We start from the raw sequence: 20,782 nt of genomic DNA, 5'->3' as shown, positions 1-20,782 counted from the left end.
TCCAGTAGAGTGGATAAGGGAGAACCAGTTGATGTGGTATATTTGGACTTTCAGAAGGCGTTCGACAAGGTCCCACACAAGAGATTGATGTGCAAAGTTAGAGCACATGGGATTGGGGGTAGTGTACTGACATGGATTGAGAACTGGTTGTCAGACAGGAAGCAAAGAGTAGGAGTAAATGGGTACTTTTCAGAATGGCAGGCAGTGACTAGTGGGGTACCGCAAGGTTCTGTGCTGGGGCCCCAGCTGTTTACACTGTACATTAATGATTTAGATGAGGGGATTAAATGTAGTATCTCCAAATTTGCGGATGACACTAAGTTGGGTGGCAGTGTGAGCTGCGAGGAGGATGCTGTGAGGCTGCAGAGCGACTTGGATAGGTTAGGTGAGTGGGCAAATGCATGGCAGATGAAGTATAATGTGGATAAATGTGAGGTTATCCACTTTGGTGGTAAAAACAGAGAGACAGACTATTATCTGAATGGTGACAGATTAGGAAAAGGGGAGGTGCAAAGAGACCTGGGTGTCATGGTACATCAGTCATTGAAGGTTGGCATGCAGGTGCAGCAGGCGGTTAAGAAAGCAAATGGCATGTTGGCCTTCATAGCAAGGGGATTTGAGTACAGGGGCAGGGAGGTGTTGCTACAGTTGTACAGGGCATTGGTGAGGCCACACCTGGAGTATTGTGTACAGTTTTGGTCTCCTAACCTGAGGAAGGACATTCTTGCTATTGAGGGAGTGCAGCGAAGGTTCACCAGACTGATTCCCGGGATGGCGGGACTGACCTATCAAGAAAGACTGGATCAACTGGGCTTGTATTCACTGGAGTTCAGAAGAATGAGAGGGGACCTCATAGAAACATATAAAATTCTGACGGGGTTAGACAGGTTAGATGCAGGAAGAATGTTCCCAATGTTGGGGAAGTCCAGAACCAGGGGTCACAGTCTAAGGATAAGGGGTAAGCCATTTAGGACCGAGATGCGGAGGAACTTCTTCACCCAGAGAGTGGTGAACCTGTGGAATTCTCTACCACAGAAAGTTGTTGAGGCCAATTCACTAAATATATTCAAAAAGGAGTTAGATGAGGTCCTTACTGCTAGGGGGATCAAGGCGTATGGCGAGAAAGCAGGAATGGGGTACTGAAGTTGAATGTTCAGCCATGAACTCATTGAATGGCGGTGCAGGCTAGAAGGGCCGAATGGCCTACTCCTGCACCTATTTTCTATGTTTCTATGTCTATGTTTCTATGTAAGAGGCTGCAGGGCGACTTGGACAGGTTAGGTGAGTGGGCAAATGCATGGCAGATGCAGTATGATGTAGTTCAATGTGAGGTTATCCACTTTTGTGGCAAAAACATGAAGGCAGAATATTATCTGAATGGCAGCAGATTAGGAAAAGGGGAGGTGCAATGAGACCTGGGTGTCATGGTACATCAGTTATTGAAAGTTGGCATGCAGGTACAGCAGGCCGTGAAGAAGGCAAATGGCATGTTGGCCTTCATAGCTAGGAGATTTGAGTATAGGAGCAGGGAGGTCTTACTGCAGTTGTACAGGGCCTTGGTGAGGCCTCACCTGGAATATTGTGTTCAGTTTTGGTCTAATCTGAGGAAGGGCGTTCTTGCTATTGAGGGAGTGCAGCGAAGGTTCACCAGACTGATTCCCGGGATGGCGGGACTGACATATGAGAAGAGACTGGATCAACTGGGCCTGTATTCACCCACCTGTCCCCCTCTCGCCCCACCCTCTCCCCACCTGTCCTCCCCTTGCCCTCCCCTCCCCACATGTCCCCCCTCGCCCCTCCCTCCACATGTCCCCCCTCACCACCCCCTCCCTCCCCACCTGGTCCCCCGCTCGCCCTCCCCTCCCTCCCCCTCGCCCCCCTACCCCTCCCTACCTGTCCCCCCTCTCCCTCCCCACATGCACCCCTCCCTCCCCGCCCTCCCCACCTGGCCCCCCCCTCGCCCCCACCTGCCCCCCGCCTCACCTGTCCCCCGCTCTGCCACCTCATCTGTCCCCCCTACTCCTCCCCACAACTGCGCATAAGTTAAAACATGTGTCTCCCATCTCGTTGAAAGCAAACACTTCATTGTGTCATTCAGTCTCCTGAAAGGCCTGCGAGCTGTGCTCATCTGAATTAATAAAGAAGCCCTTATCAGGCTAAAGCTTGCAACACAGCCTGTTTTCATTACAATTGTAAATTCTTCCTGTACATCCACCATCCGGGAGCCAGTCTCTTAACCATGTTGGGTACTCAGTAACAAGAACCACTTATTTCACCACAGTCAAATCTTCAGCTAGTGGAATGGCAGTTCTGAAAGTGATGCAGCCTTAAACTTCTTGCTTCAAATGGAATGAGCCCCTAAGTCCTTCTGAGCTCTTCTGTGAGTGTCTGGAACTTTGCTTGATAAATCAGCCTTGCTGAGGTCCACGAGCAACCGAGATATACGAAGCCAAGTCCAGAACACAGCATTGCTTGCCGTTTTGTTCAATCTTTCCAAACACCTGATTCCACAGGTTCGACAAACTGATGAAGATTGGCTTTGACCTGTGGCATGCAGGCTCTTTGACACAGCTGCTTGTATTTTTCCCCCTTCCACTTAATTCACTGCACCAAGCTTGTCTTCAGTGGTGAATAGAGTTGTTGTTTTTAAACACCTGACATTTCCGAGCCCTTTGTGGACAATGGTCCAAAGTGACAATGTGGGCGAGCAGCGGATCGATGGGGGAAGAGGAAGAATCTGTGCTGTATCGGAATGTCAATGTTGACCTATTGCCAACTCTGGAATCCATTCTGAGTGAAGAGCTTCACTGTGTCCAAGACTCTCTGGGGCATAATGGACAAGGTGTGTCAGGGTTAAAACACGAGCTGTTTTTTTTCTTTTGTAAACCATTTCGTGGGTGATAAACCTGTTCAATTATTATATATGCCACAAGTTTCAGAAAGATTTATATGGTGTTGTCAAGTAGTGAGATTAAAATGAAACCATTTAATGTAGCTTGAGAAGATTTAATATGTTCTGTTTGTAAGTGCTTAAAATATGATTTACTCAACTGTCATGTCTCGCTAAAATGAACACACAAAAGGCAATCTATTTGCTAAAAGAATTGTGGTTATACAATTTAAAATACTGCCAATTGAGCATTTATATTTTGCAAGTTGAAATGTGTTCATCTACAGATGTATATCTAGAAACAGAATCTTTCGCTTAAAACGCTGGATGAAATATCCTCTTTCACAACAATAGTGCTTTATTCCTTGTGGATTCTTGCAAATTCCATGAGGGATGACTGTGGTGGCTGCTTTACCTTTCCCGCTGTGTACAATTGCAAGATTGCAATGTGAGCTTGTTGGGTAGGGAGCTGGCTGTCGCCATTTACAAAGACTATTCCCCCTTTTGTTACACAGTGGCGAGTCTCATTCCAGTGAGCCCCCCCCCCCCTTCTGATGTAACCAATCATCTCTGCAGCTTCTTGCTCTTTACTAGGTTTTGGAGTTCTCTCCTGAAGATTCGGTGCTTTCCTCCACAGGGTAAATAGATCATAGAACAGTACAGCACAGAAGGAGGCCATTCGGCCCATCGAGTCTGCGTCGGCTCTTTCGCAGAGCAATCCAGTTAGTCACGCTTCACCATATCTCTGCAATATTTTAATATTTTCTCCACGTATTTATTCAATTTCCTTTGGAAGGCTACTATTGAATCTGTATCCACCGTCCTATCAGGCAGTGCATTCCACATCCTAACCACTCACTGCGTAAAAATGTTTTCCCTCTTGTCGCCTCTGGTTCTTTTGCCAATCACCTGAAATCTCTGTCCTCTGTTTACTGACCCTTCAGCCATTGGAAACAGTTCCTCTTTATTGACTCTCTCTGAGACAATGGGGACTGTTGCACAGTGAATGATGGGAATAGTTAGCTGTGCCTGGCTCAGTGAAGTCTCTTCTTTGATTTAATAAATTCCACAATCTTTATACAATCCGGTTTCGGTGAAGCTTAGTACCCAATTGAGTAGCCAGCTATTTTTGCTGAAGTATCTAACATGGGAATTCTTACAGACCATTTGTATCATATAGTTAATACTGCTTGCATTTATGTAGTGTTATAACATCTCAAAACACTTCACATTTGGAGTGCAGTGACTTGTTATGTGGGGTAATAGCAGATATACTTCACCAGCAATGCTCCACAGGCAGCAGTGAGATGAATACTCAGTTAGCCATTGTTTGTGTTCTGTGTTGTTAGCTAAAGGAGAAATGTGACCAGTACATCAGGAAAATGTTTTGAATGACGCTATGGGATCATTAGCATCCATCTGAATAGACACAGAAGAGGCAATTTATATTTGGCAGTGGTGGAAGGTGGGGCAGTAATGGATCGGCTCCCATTATACACCCTGAACTCCAAGCAAAAAGAAAAACTTGCATTTATATAGCGCCTTTCACGACCACCGGACATCTCAAAGCGCTTTGCAGCCAAAGAAGTACTTTTGGAGTGTAGTCACTATTGTAATGTGAGAAACGCGGCCGCCAATTTGCACACAAGCAAGCTCCCACAAACAGCAATGTGATAATGAATCAGATAATCTGTTTTTTTGTTATGTTGATTGAGGGATAAATGTTGGCCAGGACACCAAGGATAACTCCCCTGCTCTTCTTCGAAATAGTGTCATGGGATCTTTTACGTCCACTTCAAGGAGCAGACAGGGCCTTAGTTTAACGCCTCATCCAAAAGACGGAACCTCTGACAGTGCAGCACTCCCTCAGCACTGCAGTGGAGTGTCAACCGAGATTTTTTTTTTGCCAGAACTCGCAACCTTCTGACTCAGAGGCGAGTGTGCTATCCACTGAGACACAGCTGACACTGGAAAATGGAAAGGAGAATCACACAGGGTGTACAACAGCGGCCAATCTACTATTGCCTGTTTACCATCCACCTCAAAAGGTAACATCAGCCCTACAGGATACTGGTTTGATGTCTCATCTGATAATGTGTTACTCGCTCAGTGCTCCCTCACTGCTGTGCTAATTTAGATTATTGTCTGAAGTGGGGCTCAAACCAACTCCTCACTCCAAGGTGAGAGTGGCATTAACTGAGGGACGCTGACATGCATATCCACGGTGAACTGAATTGCTGCTGCACACTGCAGCCAAATCCAAACATACACCATCCTGCTCTTAAACCAGTTACAGACAGTGTCCCAACTGGGTCCAAACCTGCAGAAATTGTTTTTGAGCCTCAATATTGTTTCCTACGAAGTAACTAATGTTGCACAATATAAATGCATCATTTTAACCAAAGTTTTTGTCTAAAGAATTATGCTGTCAGCCAGTGGCTCAGTGGGTAGCACTTGCACCTCTGAGTTTGAAGGTTGTGGGTTCAAGTCCCACTCCAGAGACTTGAGCACAAAAACCTAGGCTGACACTCCAGTGTAGTGCTGAGGGAGTGTTGCACTGTCAGAGGTGCTGGCTTTTGGATGAGACGTTAAACCGAGGCCTACCATCTGCTCGCTCAGGTGGATGTAAAAGATCCCATGACACTATTTCGAAGAAAACAGGGGAGTTAACCCCGGTGTCCTGGCCACTATTTATCCCTCAATCAGTATCACTTTAAAAAAAAACAGATTATCTGGTCATTATCACATTGCTGTTTGTGGGAGCTTGCTGTGTGGTAATTGGCTGCCATGTTTCCAATATTATAATAGTGACTACACTTCAAAAAGTACTTCATTGGCCGTAAAGTCCTTTGGGACATCATGAGGGTAAAAAAAGTCGCGATGTAAATGTAAGCCTTTCTTCTGTTGAATATTTTTTATGAAACACAGAATACAATCCAATATAGAATGTAATCTAATACCAAAAAAACACTTTTGCATAATCTTTTACAAGATGCATCAACAAAGGCTCAGATTGTCAGATAAGCTAAGAACCCTTGAGCAAAATGAATGAAGATGCTGGCTGGGTCTGATCCAGAAGGCGAAGGATGTGGAAAAGCATCACTTCAGAGAGGCTAATGTACCAGCAGTATTATTCAGTCATTTTTTGGGGTGTGGTGCTGGTTTAACGTGGAGTGGCAGGGCTGACTCCCTTCTTCTCCTGACTATGCAATTGAGTTTACAGCTTTCCAACAGCCGGATCAGTGTTTGCACTGTTCGCACCTGGCTGGCCTCCCAGGCGTGCGAACCCTGCATAATCTTGAAGTCGTCCAAAACTCGGCTACCCGTGTCCTAACTCGCACAAAATCCCGCTCGCCCATCACCCCTGTGCTCGCCGACCTACATTGGCTCCCGGTTAAGCAACATCTTGACTTTAAAATTCTCATCCTCGTTTATGAATCCCTCCATGGCCTTGCCACTCCCGATCTCTGTAATCTCCTCCAGCCCTACAACCCTCCGAGATATCTGCGCTTCTATAATCCTGGCCTCTGGAGCATCCCCGATTTGAATCGCTCAACCATTGGTGGCCGTGCTTTCTGTTGCCTAGGCCCCAAGCTCTGGAACGCCCTGTCTAAACCTCTCCGCCTCTCTACCTCTTTTTCCTCCTTTAAGACACTCCTTAAAACCAACCATTTTGGTCACCTGCCCTAATTTCTCCTTGTGTGGCTCGGTGTCAAATTTTGCTTTATCACACTCCTGTCAAGCGCCTCGGAAAGTTTTAATATGTTAAAGGCACTATATAAATACAAGTTGTTGTTGGCACAACTCTGGATGTGATTGTAACACTTTCCTTGGATAAGTATTCATTTTTACAAGACTGATGTTTCTTGGCATTACCTTTCCTGGCAGGTTGTTAGTTAAGAAATAAAAATAATAAAACCACTAGAAGTAGTACTCACCCAAAATACGGTTGGTGGTGAGTGCATTGTCCAGTGTGGAACTGAGCAATATAGACCAGGGCGTTTAATCTCTGGTCCGTACTGAGTTAGATAGTCTCAGCTCAGGCTCCATTAGACCTTGTTACAATTGGCCACAAAGTCCTTGGGTTGGGAAGAGCAAAATCCAGTCAGGGTTCCCACTCCTAATTACTAATCTGTGATCTTATGTTGATTAGTGCTCCAGTATCAAAGATTGATGAAGATGCAATATCTGTGATAACCCTCTTGATCAAGTAGTCTGCTCATGCCCACTGATAGAGGTAGAGGAATACCGATGACATCCATAGAGCTGTGCCCATTGAATTATGCCCATTGAACTATGCCCATTGAACTGTGCCCATTGAACTGCCCATTCAGCTGTGCCTGTTGAACTGTGCCCATTGAACTGTGCCCATTGAACTGTGCCCATTGAACTGTGCCCATGGAGCTGTGCCCATTTAACTGCCCATTGAATTGTGCCCATTGAATTGTGCCCGTTGAACTGCCCATTGAACAGCCCATGGAGCTGTGCCCATTGAACTATGCCCATTGAACTGTGCCCATTGAACTGTGCCCATTGAACTGTGCCCATGGAGCTGTGCCCATTGAACTATGCCCATTGAACTGTGCCCATTGAACAGCCCATGGTGTTGTGCCTATTGAACTGTGCCCATTGAATTGTGCCCATTGAACTGCCCATGGAACTGATATTAAGGGATTCAAGGGATATGGGGTTAGTGCAGGGTATTGAGGTAGAAGATCATCCATGATCTTATTGAATGGCGGAGCAGGCTCGAGGGGCCGACTGGCAGACTCCTGCTCCCATTTCTTATGTAACTGTGCCCATGGAGCTGTGCCTGTAAAGCTGCCTGTAGTACTGTGCCCATAGAACTGTGCGTGCACCAGAAATTTCAGGAGAGCCGGAGAGAAAACTGGAGATCAAGAAGCAACAAGAGTTTCACATTTTTCTATCTGTTTGTAGCAGTGACTCCCTCTCTAGTGTCTAGAAGGCTATTGACCACTTTCAACCAGACAATTGCAATCTTTCTCAAAACCAGGTCAGGGACACTGGTAATGATCACGGTGGTTAAGATGTGTAACAATGTGTAACAAATGCATGAGTAAAGATATCCTCTGTTTGTTATTTCTAACAAAATCAGAACTCCGATACATACCGAACAGAGGGATTTTCATCCCTAGGTTTTTACTCTGTTAAGCACATCCTCATCAATCATTATAGATTGTAGGTGTGGTTTGATATCGGCTAGAGACTTGGACCCTCCCACAAAACCTTTTTAAAGATTGACTCTTTTCTTTTTATCAGGTCTTTTCCCAGCCATCCTGAATCTTGCCAGCAATGCTGTGATCTCCACCAACGCAACCTGTGGTGAAAATGGCCCCGAGATGTACTGTAAACTGGTAGAGCATGTTCCCGGGCGGCCAATACGCAACCCACAGTGTCGTATTTGTGATTTGAACAGTGCAAATCGTAAAGGTAACTAACTGAAGTGTGTTTGTGATGTTCTGTCCATTTGACCATGTGTCACACTGGCTCCGAGACCATTCAGTAGGAAGTGACATATTGCGTGTAATTATGAGCCTTTTTTATTCTTAATTGCAACTGTTTTTGATCTCTTTTAATGGGGAATTCTCCTTACCGTTTTAAATACTGACTTCCTGCTGGGTTTGGGGAAGTGGTTGAGTGTTACAATTCTCAAATGTTAATCCTGCAAGTGTTAGTTAACAAGGATAATGTTTCTATTCTCATCCAACAGAAAGCCAATATAATGGAATTAAGCCCCCCCAAAAAGTTCTGGTGAATTTAGACAAATATTACTCCTGATACTAGTAATTCTTTCCCTCGCCCCAGAATCGACTGGTGAAAATTGTTCTGGCTATTATTTGTAGTCACATCAAAAATACATAGAAACATAGAAAATAGTTGCGGGAGTAGGTCATTCGGCCCTTCGAGCCTGCACCGTCATTCAATGAGTTCATGGCTGAACATGCAACTTCAGTACCCCATTCCTGCTTTCTCGCCATATCCCTTGATCCCCCTAGTAGTAAGGACTATATCAAACTCCTTTTGAACTCAACAACTTCCTGTGGTAGAGAATTCCACAGGTTCACCACTCTCTGGATGAAGAAGTTTCTCCTCATCTCGGTCCTAAATGGCTTACCCTTTATCCTTAGACTGTGACCCCTGGTTCTGGACTTCCCCAACATTGGGAACATTCTTCCTGCATCTAACCTGTCTAAACCTGTCAGAATTTTAAATGTTTCTATGAGATCCCCTCTCATTCTTCTGAACTCCAGTGAATACAAGCCCAGTTGATCCAGTCTTTCTTGATATGTCAGTCCCGCCATCAAAATACATTCGAAATGAACACCGTTCTTAGTGACCAGTGCAATTCTTCTGCCCGAAGTTTAAGAAAACGGTATTTTGCTACATGCACAGTGATAAATTAGGGTGGGCTTTAGCCTGAGAGCGCTGTGCCTGTCCGCAGAGCAGATCCTATGATTTTCATGCCCTGAAGCATTTGCATATCCCGGGCGCACTCCTGGAGCATCAGAAATCAGGACAGGAAATAGCAGCGCAGGTTGGAGGTCGCACTACCGCCTGTTGGCCTCTAGGAGAACAGCAGTCGGAAGGCCTGAGGCCTGAGGTACTGTGCGGGTGGAGGGAGGAGAATGAAATCTTTTCAGACTTGCTTCTGTTTGCCTTCCGTATCCTCGCCGACCATCTGTTTGTGGGGCCCCCTAGTCCAAATCTTGGTCCAGGTTTCTTCATCTCGGTGCCGGGGTGCCCAACAGTTCCACAATGAGGGGAGCGAGGCGGAGGACCAGGAACAGCACTCCTGCAGCATTGCAGAGTGAACGTTGATCCTCCGCCCAACTTGAAAGCCTCAGAAAATCCCAGTGAGGTGAGAGAGAGCAAAAGAAAGGCTTCCCTCTTCACCATGCCGGGGAAATCATGCAGAGCAAAGAGGAAAAACCACCACATGGGTCTCTCTAGAACCTGAACAAGATCAAGATTAATGCTGTTCACTGATAACACATGCACTTTTGACATCGCCGTCCATCCAATGCTGGTCCTACAAAGTAACTGAAGTGCACGAACACCAAATCTACATCTTTATGTTTTGAATGAATGACATTAAAATACACATTTCTGGTAATGATACTATAACAGTTTTGGAGCAACTTCTGTTTGTCCTCTAACATTGTGAATCTTTGTTTTATCAATTTTCATATTGACGCAGGAGGGGGAATTTTATCTCTCGGTGTCCGGCAGAAACCGGGCGGAAAGAGAGTCACAATGGAGAGGCTCCATTTCCGTTCTGTTCTCCACCCCCCCGCAGCAGGATTAACCCCACTGTTTTCACCAGCCATTGAGGCAAACACCTGACTTGGGCGGGGACCTCAGTAATGTAGGCTCATCGAGGGCCGACGATGTACGGAGGAGCTCAATATCATTTCAACACCATGCTGAGCAGGGCTATCAGGGAAGAAGCGGCAGTTCTGAAACATAAGGCCCCGATATGCATTGAGGAGTGGGAGAGGGGGAGGCCAAAGTACCCGATGAGACCGGGGACACTGAGATCCTGTTGAATCTAACGGCAGCACCTCATTAGAATAATTTAATTCCGTTTCCCGCCCGGCAACCAACCGAACTGACAAGGCTGGCCTGTTGCCGGGCAGGAAAAACCAGCAGAAGGAGGCCGTAACTGTGGACACTTGGGGATGCACCCAACCAATCGGGTGGCTGCAAATTGAGGGGTGGGGGGGGGGGGGGTGAAAGGTCACCGATCACCGTGGCAGTATAAGAGAGAGGCCATGATCGGTAGAAGGGAGGCCGACTGCTTCCTCGAGGGACCGGGACGGGCACACCTGTTCCTCCTGGCCCACAAGGGGTGCTGTAAATGGCACTTAACTTCTTGAACCGGCAGCTCCCACCTCCCTTTCGTTGCTGGCTTCCCCAAGCCCTTAGAAACCCGTGCGGCAACTGTTGCATTTAAATCAGGCACCCGATTGCACAGTGGAAGCCTGATTTCAATATGTTAATGAAGTGCCCCCGCCTCTTTAAGACGGGACACTCGCACGCCATGCTACCCGCTGGCATAAAAATGGCGGCACACATCGGGTTGGGGTCGCGTTTTGCGTTTTTTAGGGCTTAAACCGCGCCCTCACCTGCCCCCCTCTCCTCCCCCGCCCCCTCCCACAAGACATCCTCCTGTCTGCCGCGAGGAAATTAATATCAACGCCATAATTTCCAAGCGGATGTTTGTGGGGTCTGGAGCAGGAGGAGTGTTTCTCCGATGCCAATAAGGAACTGTCTGGGCTTCTCCTGCCTCCAGTTGCCCTGACTCACTCCAGCTGCAGGGCCCGCCAAACCCCTTCCCCTTGCGGGTGTCAGTGGCGGACTGCGTCCGACCAGTTTTTGCCAACTGGCCAACTGCCTCTCTCCGGATGGGCGGGATGTAAATGAGGCTCGGCCATTAACATCGGCCGGCCCGCCCACGGAGATCCTCGGGCAGAATATCCTGTCGGCCTGTTGCCCAGGAGTTAAAATTCCCTTCTAATGTGTAACAATCTGTCATTTTATCGGAACAGTGACATAAGAACATAAGAACATAAGAATTAGGAACCGGAGTAGGCCATCTAGCCCCTCGAGCCTGCTCTGCCATTCAACAAGATCATGGCTGATCTGGCCGTGGACTCAGCTCCACTTACCCGCCCGCTCCCCATAACCCTTAATTCCCTTATTGGTTAAAAATCTATCTATCTGTGACTTGAATACATTCAATGAGCTAGCCTCAACTGCTTCCATGGGCAGAGAATTCCAGAGATTCACAACCCTCTGGGAGAAGAAATTCCTTCTCAACTCAGTTTTAAATTGGCTCCCCCGTATTTTGAGGCTGTGCCCCCTAGTTCTAGTCTCCCCTACCAGTGGAAACAACCTCTCTGCATCTATCTTGTCTATCCCTTTCATTATTTTAAATGTTTCTATAAGATCACCCCTCATCCTTCTGAACTCCAGCGAGTAAAGACCCAGTCTACTAAATCTTTCATCATCAGGTAATCCCCTCGTCTCCGGAATCAGCCTAGTCAATCGTCTCTGTACCCCCTCCAAAGCTAGTATATCCTTCCTTAAGTAAGGTGACCAAAACTGCACGCAGTACTCCGGGTGTGGCCTTACCAATACCCTATACAGTTGCAGCAGGATCTCCCTGCTTTTGTACTCCATCCCTCTCGCAATGAAGGCCAACATTCCATTCGCCCTCCTGATTACCTGCTGCACCTGCAAACTAACCTTTTGGGATTCATGCACAAGGACCCCCAGGTCCCTCTGCACCGCAGCATGTTGTAATTTCTCCCCATTCAAATAATATTCCCTTTTACTGTTTTTTTTCCCAAGGTGGATGACCTCACACTTTCCGACATTGTATTCCATCTGCCAAACCTTAGCCCATTCGCTTAACCTATCTAAATCTCTTTGCAGCCTTTCTGTGTCCTCTACACAACCAGCTTTCCCACTAATCTTTGTGTCATCTGCAAATTTTGTTACACTACACTCTGTCCCCTCTTCCAGGTCATCTATGTATATTGTAAACAGTTGTGGTCCCAGCACCGATCCCTGCGGCACACCACTAACCACCGATTTCCAACCCAAAAAGGACCCATTTATCCCGACTCTCTGCTTTCTGTTAGCCAGCCAATTCTCTCTCCATGCTAATACATTTCCTCTGACTCCGCGTACCTTTATCTTCTGCAGTAACCTTTTGTGTGGCACCTTATCGAATGCCTTTTGGAAATCTAAATACACCACATCCATCGGTACACCTCTATCCACCATGCTCGTTATATCCTCAAAGAATTCCAGTAAATTAGTTAAACATGATTTCCCCTTCATGAATCCATGCTGCGTCTGCTTGATTGCACTATTCCTATCTAGATGTCCCACTATTTCTTCCTTAATGATAGTTTCAAGCATTTTTCCCACTACAGATGTTAAACTAACCGGCCTATAGTTACCTGTCTTTTGTCTGCCCCCTTTTTTAAACAGAGGCGTTACATTAGGTGCCTTCCAATCCGCTGGTACCTCCCCAGAGTCCAGAGAATTTTGGTAGATTATAACGAATGCATCTGCTATAACTTCTGCCATCTCTTTTAATACCCTGGGATGCATTTCATCAGGACCAGGGGACTTGTCTACCTTGAGTCCCATTAGCCTGTCCAGCACTACCCCCCTAGTGATAGTGATTGTCTCAAGGTCCTCCCTTCCCACATTCCTGTAACCAGCAATTTTTGGCATGGTTTTTGTGTCTTCCACTGTGAAGACCGAAGCAAAATAATTGTTTAAGGTCTCAGCCATTTCCACATTTCCCATTATTAAATCCCCCTTCTCATCTTCTAAGGGACCAACATTTACTTTAGTCACTCTTTTCCGTTTTATATATCTGTAAAAGCTTTTACTATCCGTTTTTATGTTTTGCGCAAGTTTACCTTTGTAATCTATCTTTCCTTTCTTTATTGCTTTCTTAGTCATTCTTTGCTGTCGTTTAAAATTTTCCCAATCTTCTATTTTCCCACTAACCTTGGCCACCTTATACGCATTGGTTTTTAATTTGATACTCTCCTTTATTTCCTTGGTTATCCACGGCTGGTTATCCCTTCTCTTACCGCCCTTCTTTTTCACTGGAATATATTTTTGTTGAGCACTATGAAAGTCCTCCACTGTTCCTCAATTGAGCCACCGTTTAGTCTGTGTTTCCAGTCTACTTTAGCCAACTCTGCCCTCATCCCACTATAGTCCCCTTTGTTTAAGCATAGTACGCTCGTTTGAGACACTACTTCCTCACCGTCAATCTGTATTACAAATTCAATCATACTGTGATCACTCATTCCGAGAGGATCTTTTACTAGGAGATCGTTTATTATTCCTGTCTCATTACACAGGACCAGATCTAAGATAGCTTGCTCCCTTGTAGGTTCTGTAACATACTGTTCGAAGAAAGAATCCCGTATGCATTCTATGAATTCCTCCTCCAGGCTACCCCGTGCGATTTGATTTGACCAATCGATATGTAGGTTAAAATCCCCCATGATTACTGCCGTTCCTTTTTCACATGCCTTCATTATTCCCTTGATTATTGCCAGCCCCACCGTGAAGTTATTATTTGGGGGCCTATAAACTACACCCACCAGTGACTTTTTCCCCTTACTATCTCTAATCTTCACCCACAATGATTCAACATTTTGTTCATTAGAGCCAATATCGTCTCTCACAACTGCCCTGATATTATCCTTTATTAACAGAGCTACCCCACCTCCTTTCCCTTCTTGTCTATCTTTCCGAATTGTCAGATACCACTGTATGTTTAATTCCCAGTCTTGCCCACCCTGCAGCCACGTTTCTGTAATAGCCACCAAATCATAACCATTTGTAATGATTTGTGCCGTCAACTCATTTACTTTATTTCGAATGCTGCGTGCGTTTAGGTAGATTGTTTTAATACTAGTTTTTAAACCATGATTTTTAGTTTTGACCCCTCCTGCAGTCCCTTTATATTCAGTGGCCCTTTTTGTTTTTTGCCTTGGGGTTCTCTGCCCTCCACTTTTACTCATCTCCTTTCTGTCTTTTGCTTTTGTCTCCTTTTTGTTTCCCTCTGTCTCCCTGCATTGGTTCCCATCCCCCTGCCATATTAGTTTAACTCCTCCCCAACAGCACTAGCAAACACTCCCCCTAGGACATTGGTTCCGGTCCTGCCCAGGTGCAGACCATCCGGCCACACTAACGAAGAGCAAGGGGGAATGGCAGACTGAGAGAGGATGTAGACAATTCCAAGGAAAAATAAATACTTACATAAGAACATAAGAAATAGGAGCAGGAGTCGGCCATACGGTCCCTCAAGCCTGCTCTGCCATTCAATGGGATCATGGCTGATCGGATCTTGGTCTCAACTCCGCTTTCCTGCCTGTTCCCCGTAACCCTTGACAACCGTTGATTTCTTTCTTTGTGCCGTATCTTTAGAACGACATCCAATAATGAGTGCGATAGATGGAACCAACAATTGGTGGCAGAGTCCAAGTATCCAGAATGGCAGGACGTATCACTGGGTGACAATTACCCTGGACCTGAGACAGGTAAATAAATAAATCAACCCCTTTACACATTGACATCTGTTTTACTATATGAATTATTTAAGTGCACCTCCTCAATACTGCCATTTCAATTAACTCCTGCGACAAATCAATTCCTGGGACAAATGTTAACCACTCTAAAGAAAGTTATGTTTTATGTTTGGCAAGAAAACCAAGCTGTGTGTAGCTCAATGTTGTTACAGTGATGGTATCATCGCTTGTGTTCTGATTAGAAAGAGGACGGAACTTGCATTTCTATAGCACCTTTCATGTTGTCAGGACATCCAGGGCCGAGACTGCCCCTCCCGATAAGGCCTCTGGCCACAGGATGGCACGGAATGGCCATGGAGGGGACCCATTTTAGAAATTGCTCCACCTCAGGAGCGGAGCAGTGTCTGGGACCACTAGGCCCGTTTTGTTGCCACAGTGTGCACAGGCCGACCCCTTACTGACTGGCGGGGACCCCCTCATGAAATTGCCCCGTGGGAGAGGCCCTGCCAGCTTTTGTTGTCGGTATACTCTCTGTCGCTGGCGACTCGGCCGTCCTTAAAGGGGAGGGCGCACTGTTTTTTTTTTGTGTTGGCCGACTGCCAGGTCGGCCCGACAGTTATGCCCCCGGGTTCGGCCAGGCCACCAACAGGCAGCCTGGCACGCCGCTCTTGGGTGGCAGGCTGCTTGCTCAGCCGAAACCTTCTCTGGAGGCCCAGTGGACCTAACTAAAATATCGGCAAGAGTCCGCAGCGGCTCTCCCCTTTAACTGAAGGGGAGAGACTTTGTGACGCGTCAGCAGGATGCTAATGACTGATCGGGGTGGCAGACCCACTACAAGGGCACTTCTGTCCCGCACCCGACCGAAATACCGCACCATGGAGGAAAACAAACAAGTGCTGAATTTCTCCGGTAGGTGCGTCCTTTTCGGGCGAAGGGCAATTTCTACGCCCCCCCGCCCCCCACCCCCCGCAAATGCTTGACGGCCAATTAAGTCCTTTGGGAATGTCACAGCAAGGAGATGAAGGACCAGATAATCTGTCTTGGTGGTGTTGGTTGAGGGATAAAAGTTGCTCTTTGAATGGTACTGTGGGATTTTTGACATCTACCTGAAAGGGCCTCGGTTTAACATCTTATCTGAAAAGCATTGCCTCTGACACTAGGCATCAGCCTAGATTGTGTGCTCAAGTCTCTGGAGTGGGGCTTGAACCCATGACCTTCTGACTCTGACTGATATTTTAACTGAATGCAAGGTTGTACCCTCACAGAACATGTTCCGAGCCATGGCGATGATGGGCTTGAAATCATTCTGTTCCAATGTTCTTGTAGCTTCTATTTAAAAAAAAATTATTATGGTGGTGCAGGCTTGAAGGGCCGAATGGCCTACTCCTGCACCTATTTTCTATGTTTCTATGTTTCTATGACCTGTTCTTTGAATGTTGTTTCAAAAATTGCCAACCCTTCGTTTGTGTTCTCATGTGACACTGGCTGGTTTCTTGTACGTTTCTGACAACACGAAGGGGGCTTATCTATTGCGTTTTTAATTGGGCTGATTGATGAGCTGCAGGTTACCAATACCGTTACCAATCCTCTTGCACAATTGCACGCTGGCTTCACAGATGTTAACAAACAAATTAAAAGTGGAATAAAGAGGAAAAACTACCTCTACAAATCCTGCTGGGTGAAAGGGGATAGGTTCACTGGGATGAATATAAGAAAAAGTGGAAACATGTCAAAAGGGTGCGCGAAGGGACAAAGAGGAACTGAGAATGAAGCAGCAGAGGCAAAGCACAACAGTGAAAAAAAAATCAACTTAGCAATGAAAGAGCAGTCAAGGAAGAGGCCAGAACTCTAAAAGGTGCACGCAGGCTGGGAACAGAGGAGGAACAAAAAGTAGTAAATATTCGGAATAATAACTGCCTCCCGATATTCACAAAGGAAGATATGAGCAACAAGTTCTCTCCATAGATGGATCTTTGGATATGAAGGGAATCAAGGGATGGGGATCGGGCAGGAAACATAGAAACATAGAAACATAGAAATATAGAAAATAGGTGCAGGAGTAGGCCATTCGGCCCTTCGAGCCTGCACCACCATTCAATAAGATCATGGCTGATCATTCCTTCAGTACCCCTTTCCTGCTTCTCTCCATACCCCTTGATCCCCTTAACCGTAAGGGCCATATCTAACTCCCTCTTGAATATATCCAATGAACTGGCATCAACAACTCTCTGCGGCAGGGAATTTCACAGGTCAATAATTCTCTGAGTGAAGAAGTTTCTCCTCATCTCAGTCCTAACTGGCCTACCCCTTATCCTAAGACTATGTCCCCTGGTTCTGGACTTCCCCAACACGGAGAACATTCTTCCCGCATCGAACCTATCCAGTCCCGTCAGAATCTTATATGTTTCTATGAGATCCCCTCTCATCCTTCTAAACGCCAGTGTATAAAGGCCCAGTTGATCCAGTCTCTCCTCTTATGACAGTCCAGCCATCCCTGGAATCAGTCTGGTGAACCTTCGCTGCACTCCCTCAATAACAATAATGTCCTTCCTCAGATTAGGAGACCAAAACTGAACACAATATTCCAGGTGAGGCCTCACTTAAGGCCCTGTACAACTGCAGTAAGACCTCCCTGTTGAGGCCTCACTTAAGGCCCTGTACAACTGCAGTAAGACCTCCCTGTTCCTATATTTAAATCCCCTAGCTATAAAGCCAACCTACCATTTGCCTTCTTTATCGCCTGCTGTACCTGTGTGCCCACTTTCAATGACTGATGAACCATGACACCCAGGTCTCGTTGCACCTCCCCTTTTTCTATTCTGCCGCCATTCAGATAATATTCTGCCTTCGTGTTTTTGCCCCCAAAATGGATAACCTCACATTTATCCACAATATACTGCATCTGCCATGCATTTGCCCACTCACCTAACCTGTCCAAGTCACCTTGCAGCCTCTTAGCGTCCTCCTCACAGCTCACACCGCCACCCAATTTATTGTCATCCACAAACTTGGAGATATTACACTCTATTCCTTCATCCAAATCGTTAATGTATATTGTAAAGAGCTGGGGTCCCAGCACTGAGCCCTGCGGCACCCCACTAGTAACTGCCTGCCATTCTGAAAAGGACCCGTTTATCTCGACTCTCTGCTTCCTGTCTGCCAACCAGTTCAGTACATTACCCCCAATACCATGCGCATTGATTTTGTACACTAATTTCTTGTGCGGGACCTTGTCAAAAGCCTTTTGAAAGTCCAAATACACCACATCCACTGGTTCTCCCTTGTCCACTCTATTAGTTACATCCTCAAAAAATTCCAGAAGATTCGTCAAGCATAATTTCCCTTTCATAAATCCATGCTGACTTGGTCTGATCCTGTCACTGCTTTCCAAATGGCTGCTTTTTCATTCTTAATGATTGATTCCAACATTTTCCCCACTACTGATGTCAGGCTAACTGGTCTATAATTACTCGCTTTCTCTCTCCCTCCTTTTTTAAAAAGTAGCGTTACATTAGCTACCCTCCAGTCCATAGGAACTGACCCAGAGTCGATAGATTGTTGGAAAATGATCACCAATGCATCCACTATTTCTAGGGCCACTTCCTTAAGTGCTCTGGGATGCAGACTATCAGGACCCGGGGATTTATCGGCCTTTAATCCCATAAATTTCCCTAACACAATTTTCCGCCTAATAAGGATATCTTTCAGTTCCTCATTCTCACTACACCCACTGTCCCCTAGTACATTCGGAAGGTTATTTGTATCTCCTTTGTGAAGACAGAACCAAAGTATTGGTTCAATTGGTCTGCCATTTCTTTGTTCCTCATTATAAATTCGCCTGAATCCAACTGCAAGGGACCTACGTATGTCTTTACTAATCTTTTTGTCTTCACATATTTACAGAAGCTTTTGCAGTCAGTTTTTATGTTCCCTGCCATCTTCCTCTCGTACTCAATTTTCCTCTTCTTAATTAAACCCTTAGTCCTCCTCTGTTGCATTTTAAATTTTTCCCAGTCCTCAGGTTTGTTGCTTTTTCTGGCCAATTTATATGCCTCTTTCTTGGTTTTAACACTATCCTTAATTTCCCTTGTTAGCCACGGTTGAGCCACCTTCCCAGTTTTATTTTTACTCCAGACAGGGATGTACAATTGCTGAAGTTCATCCATGTGATCTTTAAATGTTTGCCATTGCTTATCCACCGTTAACCCTTTAAGTATCCTCTACCAGTCTATTCTAGCCAATTCACACCTCATACCGTCGAAGTTACCTTTCCTTAAGTTCAGGACCCTAGTTTCCGCATTAACTTTGTCACTCTCCATCTTAATAAGGAATTCTACCATATTATGGTCACTTTTCCCCAAAGGGCCTCGCACAACAAGATTGGTAATTAGTCCCTTCTCATTACACATAACCCAGTCTAGGACGGCCAGCTCCCTGGTTGGTTCCTCGACATATTGGTCTAGAAAACCATCCCTAATACACTCCAGGAAATCCTCCTCCACCGCATTGCTACCAGTTAGGTTAGCCCAATCTATATGTAGATTAAAGTCGCCCATGATTACTGCTGCACCTTTATTGCACACATCCCTTATTTCTTGTTTGATGTTGTCCCCAACCTCACTACTACTATTTGGTGAACTATACACAACTCCCACTCGCGTTTTCTGCCCTTTGGAATTCCGCAGCTCCACCCATACCAATTCCACATCATCCAGGCTAATGTCCTTCCTTACAATTGCATTGATTTCCTCTTTAACCAGCAACGCCACTCCGCCTCTTTTTCCTTTCTGTCTATCCTTCCTAAATGCTGAATACCCTTGGATGTTGAGTTCCCATGATGTCTCCATGATGCCAATCACATCGTATCCGTTAACTGCTATCTGCGCAATTCATTCATCCACCTTATTCCGAATACTCCTCGCATTGAGGCACAGAGCCTTCAGGCTTGTCTTTTTAACACACTTTGCCCCTTTTGAATCTTGCTGTAATGTGGCCTTTTTTGCTTTTTGCCTTGGGTTTCTCTGCCCTCCACTTTTATTTTTCTCCTTTCTATCTTTTGCTTCTGCCCCCGTTCTATTTCCCTCTGTCTCCCTGCATAGGTTCCCATCCCCCTGCCATATTAGTTTAACTCCTCCTCCAACAGCACTAGCAAACACTCCCCCTAGGACATTGGTTCCGATCCTGTCCAGGTGCAGACCGTCTGGTTTGTACTGGTCCCACCTTCCTCAGAACCGGTTCCAATGTCCCAGGAATTTGAATCCCTCCCTTCTGCACCATTTCTCAAGCCACGTATTCACCTGAACTATCCTGCGATTCCTACTCTGACTAGCACGTGGCACTGGTAGCAATCCTGAGATTACTACTTTTGAGGTCCTACTTTTTAATTTAACTCCGAGCTCCCTAAATTCGTCTTGTAAGACATCATCCCGTTTTTTTACCTATTTCGTTGGTACCTATATGCATCACGACAACTGGCTGTTCACCCTCCCTTTTCAGAATGTCCTGCATCCGCTCCAAGACATCCTTGACCCTTGCACCAGGGAGGCAACATACCATCCTGGAGTCTTGGTTGCGGCCGCAGAAACGCCTATCTATTCCCCTTACAATTGAATCCCCACTCTTTTTCCTGCCCTCCTGTGCAGCAGAGCCAGCCATGGTGCCATGAACTTGGCTGCTGCTGCTCTCCCCTGATGAGTTATCCCCCTCAACAGTACCCAAAGCGGTGTATCTGTTTTGCAGGGGGATGACCGCAGTGGACCCCTGCACTACCTTCCCTGCAGTGCTCTTCCTTTGGTCTTCC

At 46.1% G+C, this 20,782-nt stretch overlaps 1 protein-coding gene across 1 annotated transcript in view; it reads left to right on the top strand.

Moving 5' to 3' along the window:
* The window catches only part of lama1 (laminin, alpha 1), a 439,104-nt gene that overhangs the window by 95,559 nt on the left and 322,763 nt on the right, over positions 1 to 20,782 (top strand). Inside the window, exons 2-3 of the mRNA XM_070895870.1 lie at positions 8,171 to 8,341; positions 14,882 to 14,994. Coding sequence (XP_070751971.1) covers positions 8,171 to 8,341; positions 14,882 to 14,994 — 284 coding nt within the window. The remainder of the gene's footprint in view (positions 1 to 8,170; positions 8,342 to 14,881; positions 14,995 to 20,782) is intronic.

This window comes from Pristiophorus japonicus, chromosome 1, assembly GCF_044704955.1.
Source record: "Pristiophorus japonicus isolate sPriJap1 chromosome 1, sPriJap1.hap1, whole genome shotgun sequence".
Taxonomy (NCBI): domain Eukaryota; kingdom Metazoa; phylum Chordata; class Chondrichthyes; family Pristiophoridae; genus Pristiophorus; species Pristiophorus japonicus.
The sequence above is the reverse complement of the archived record's forward strand: the minus strand, read 5'-3'. Positions and strand labels throughout refer to the sequence as shown.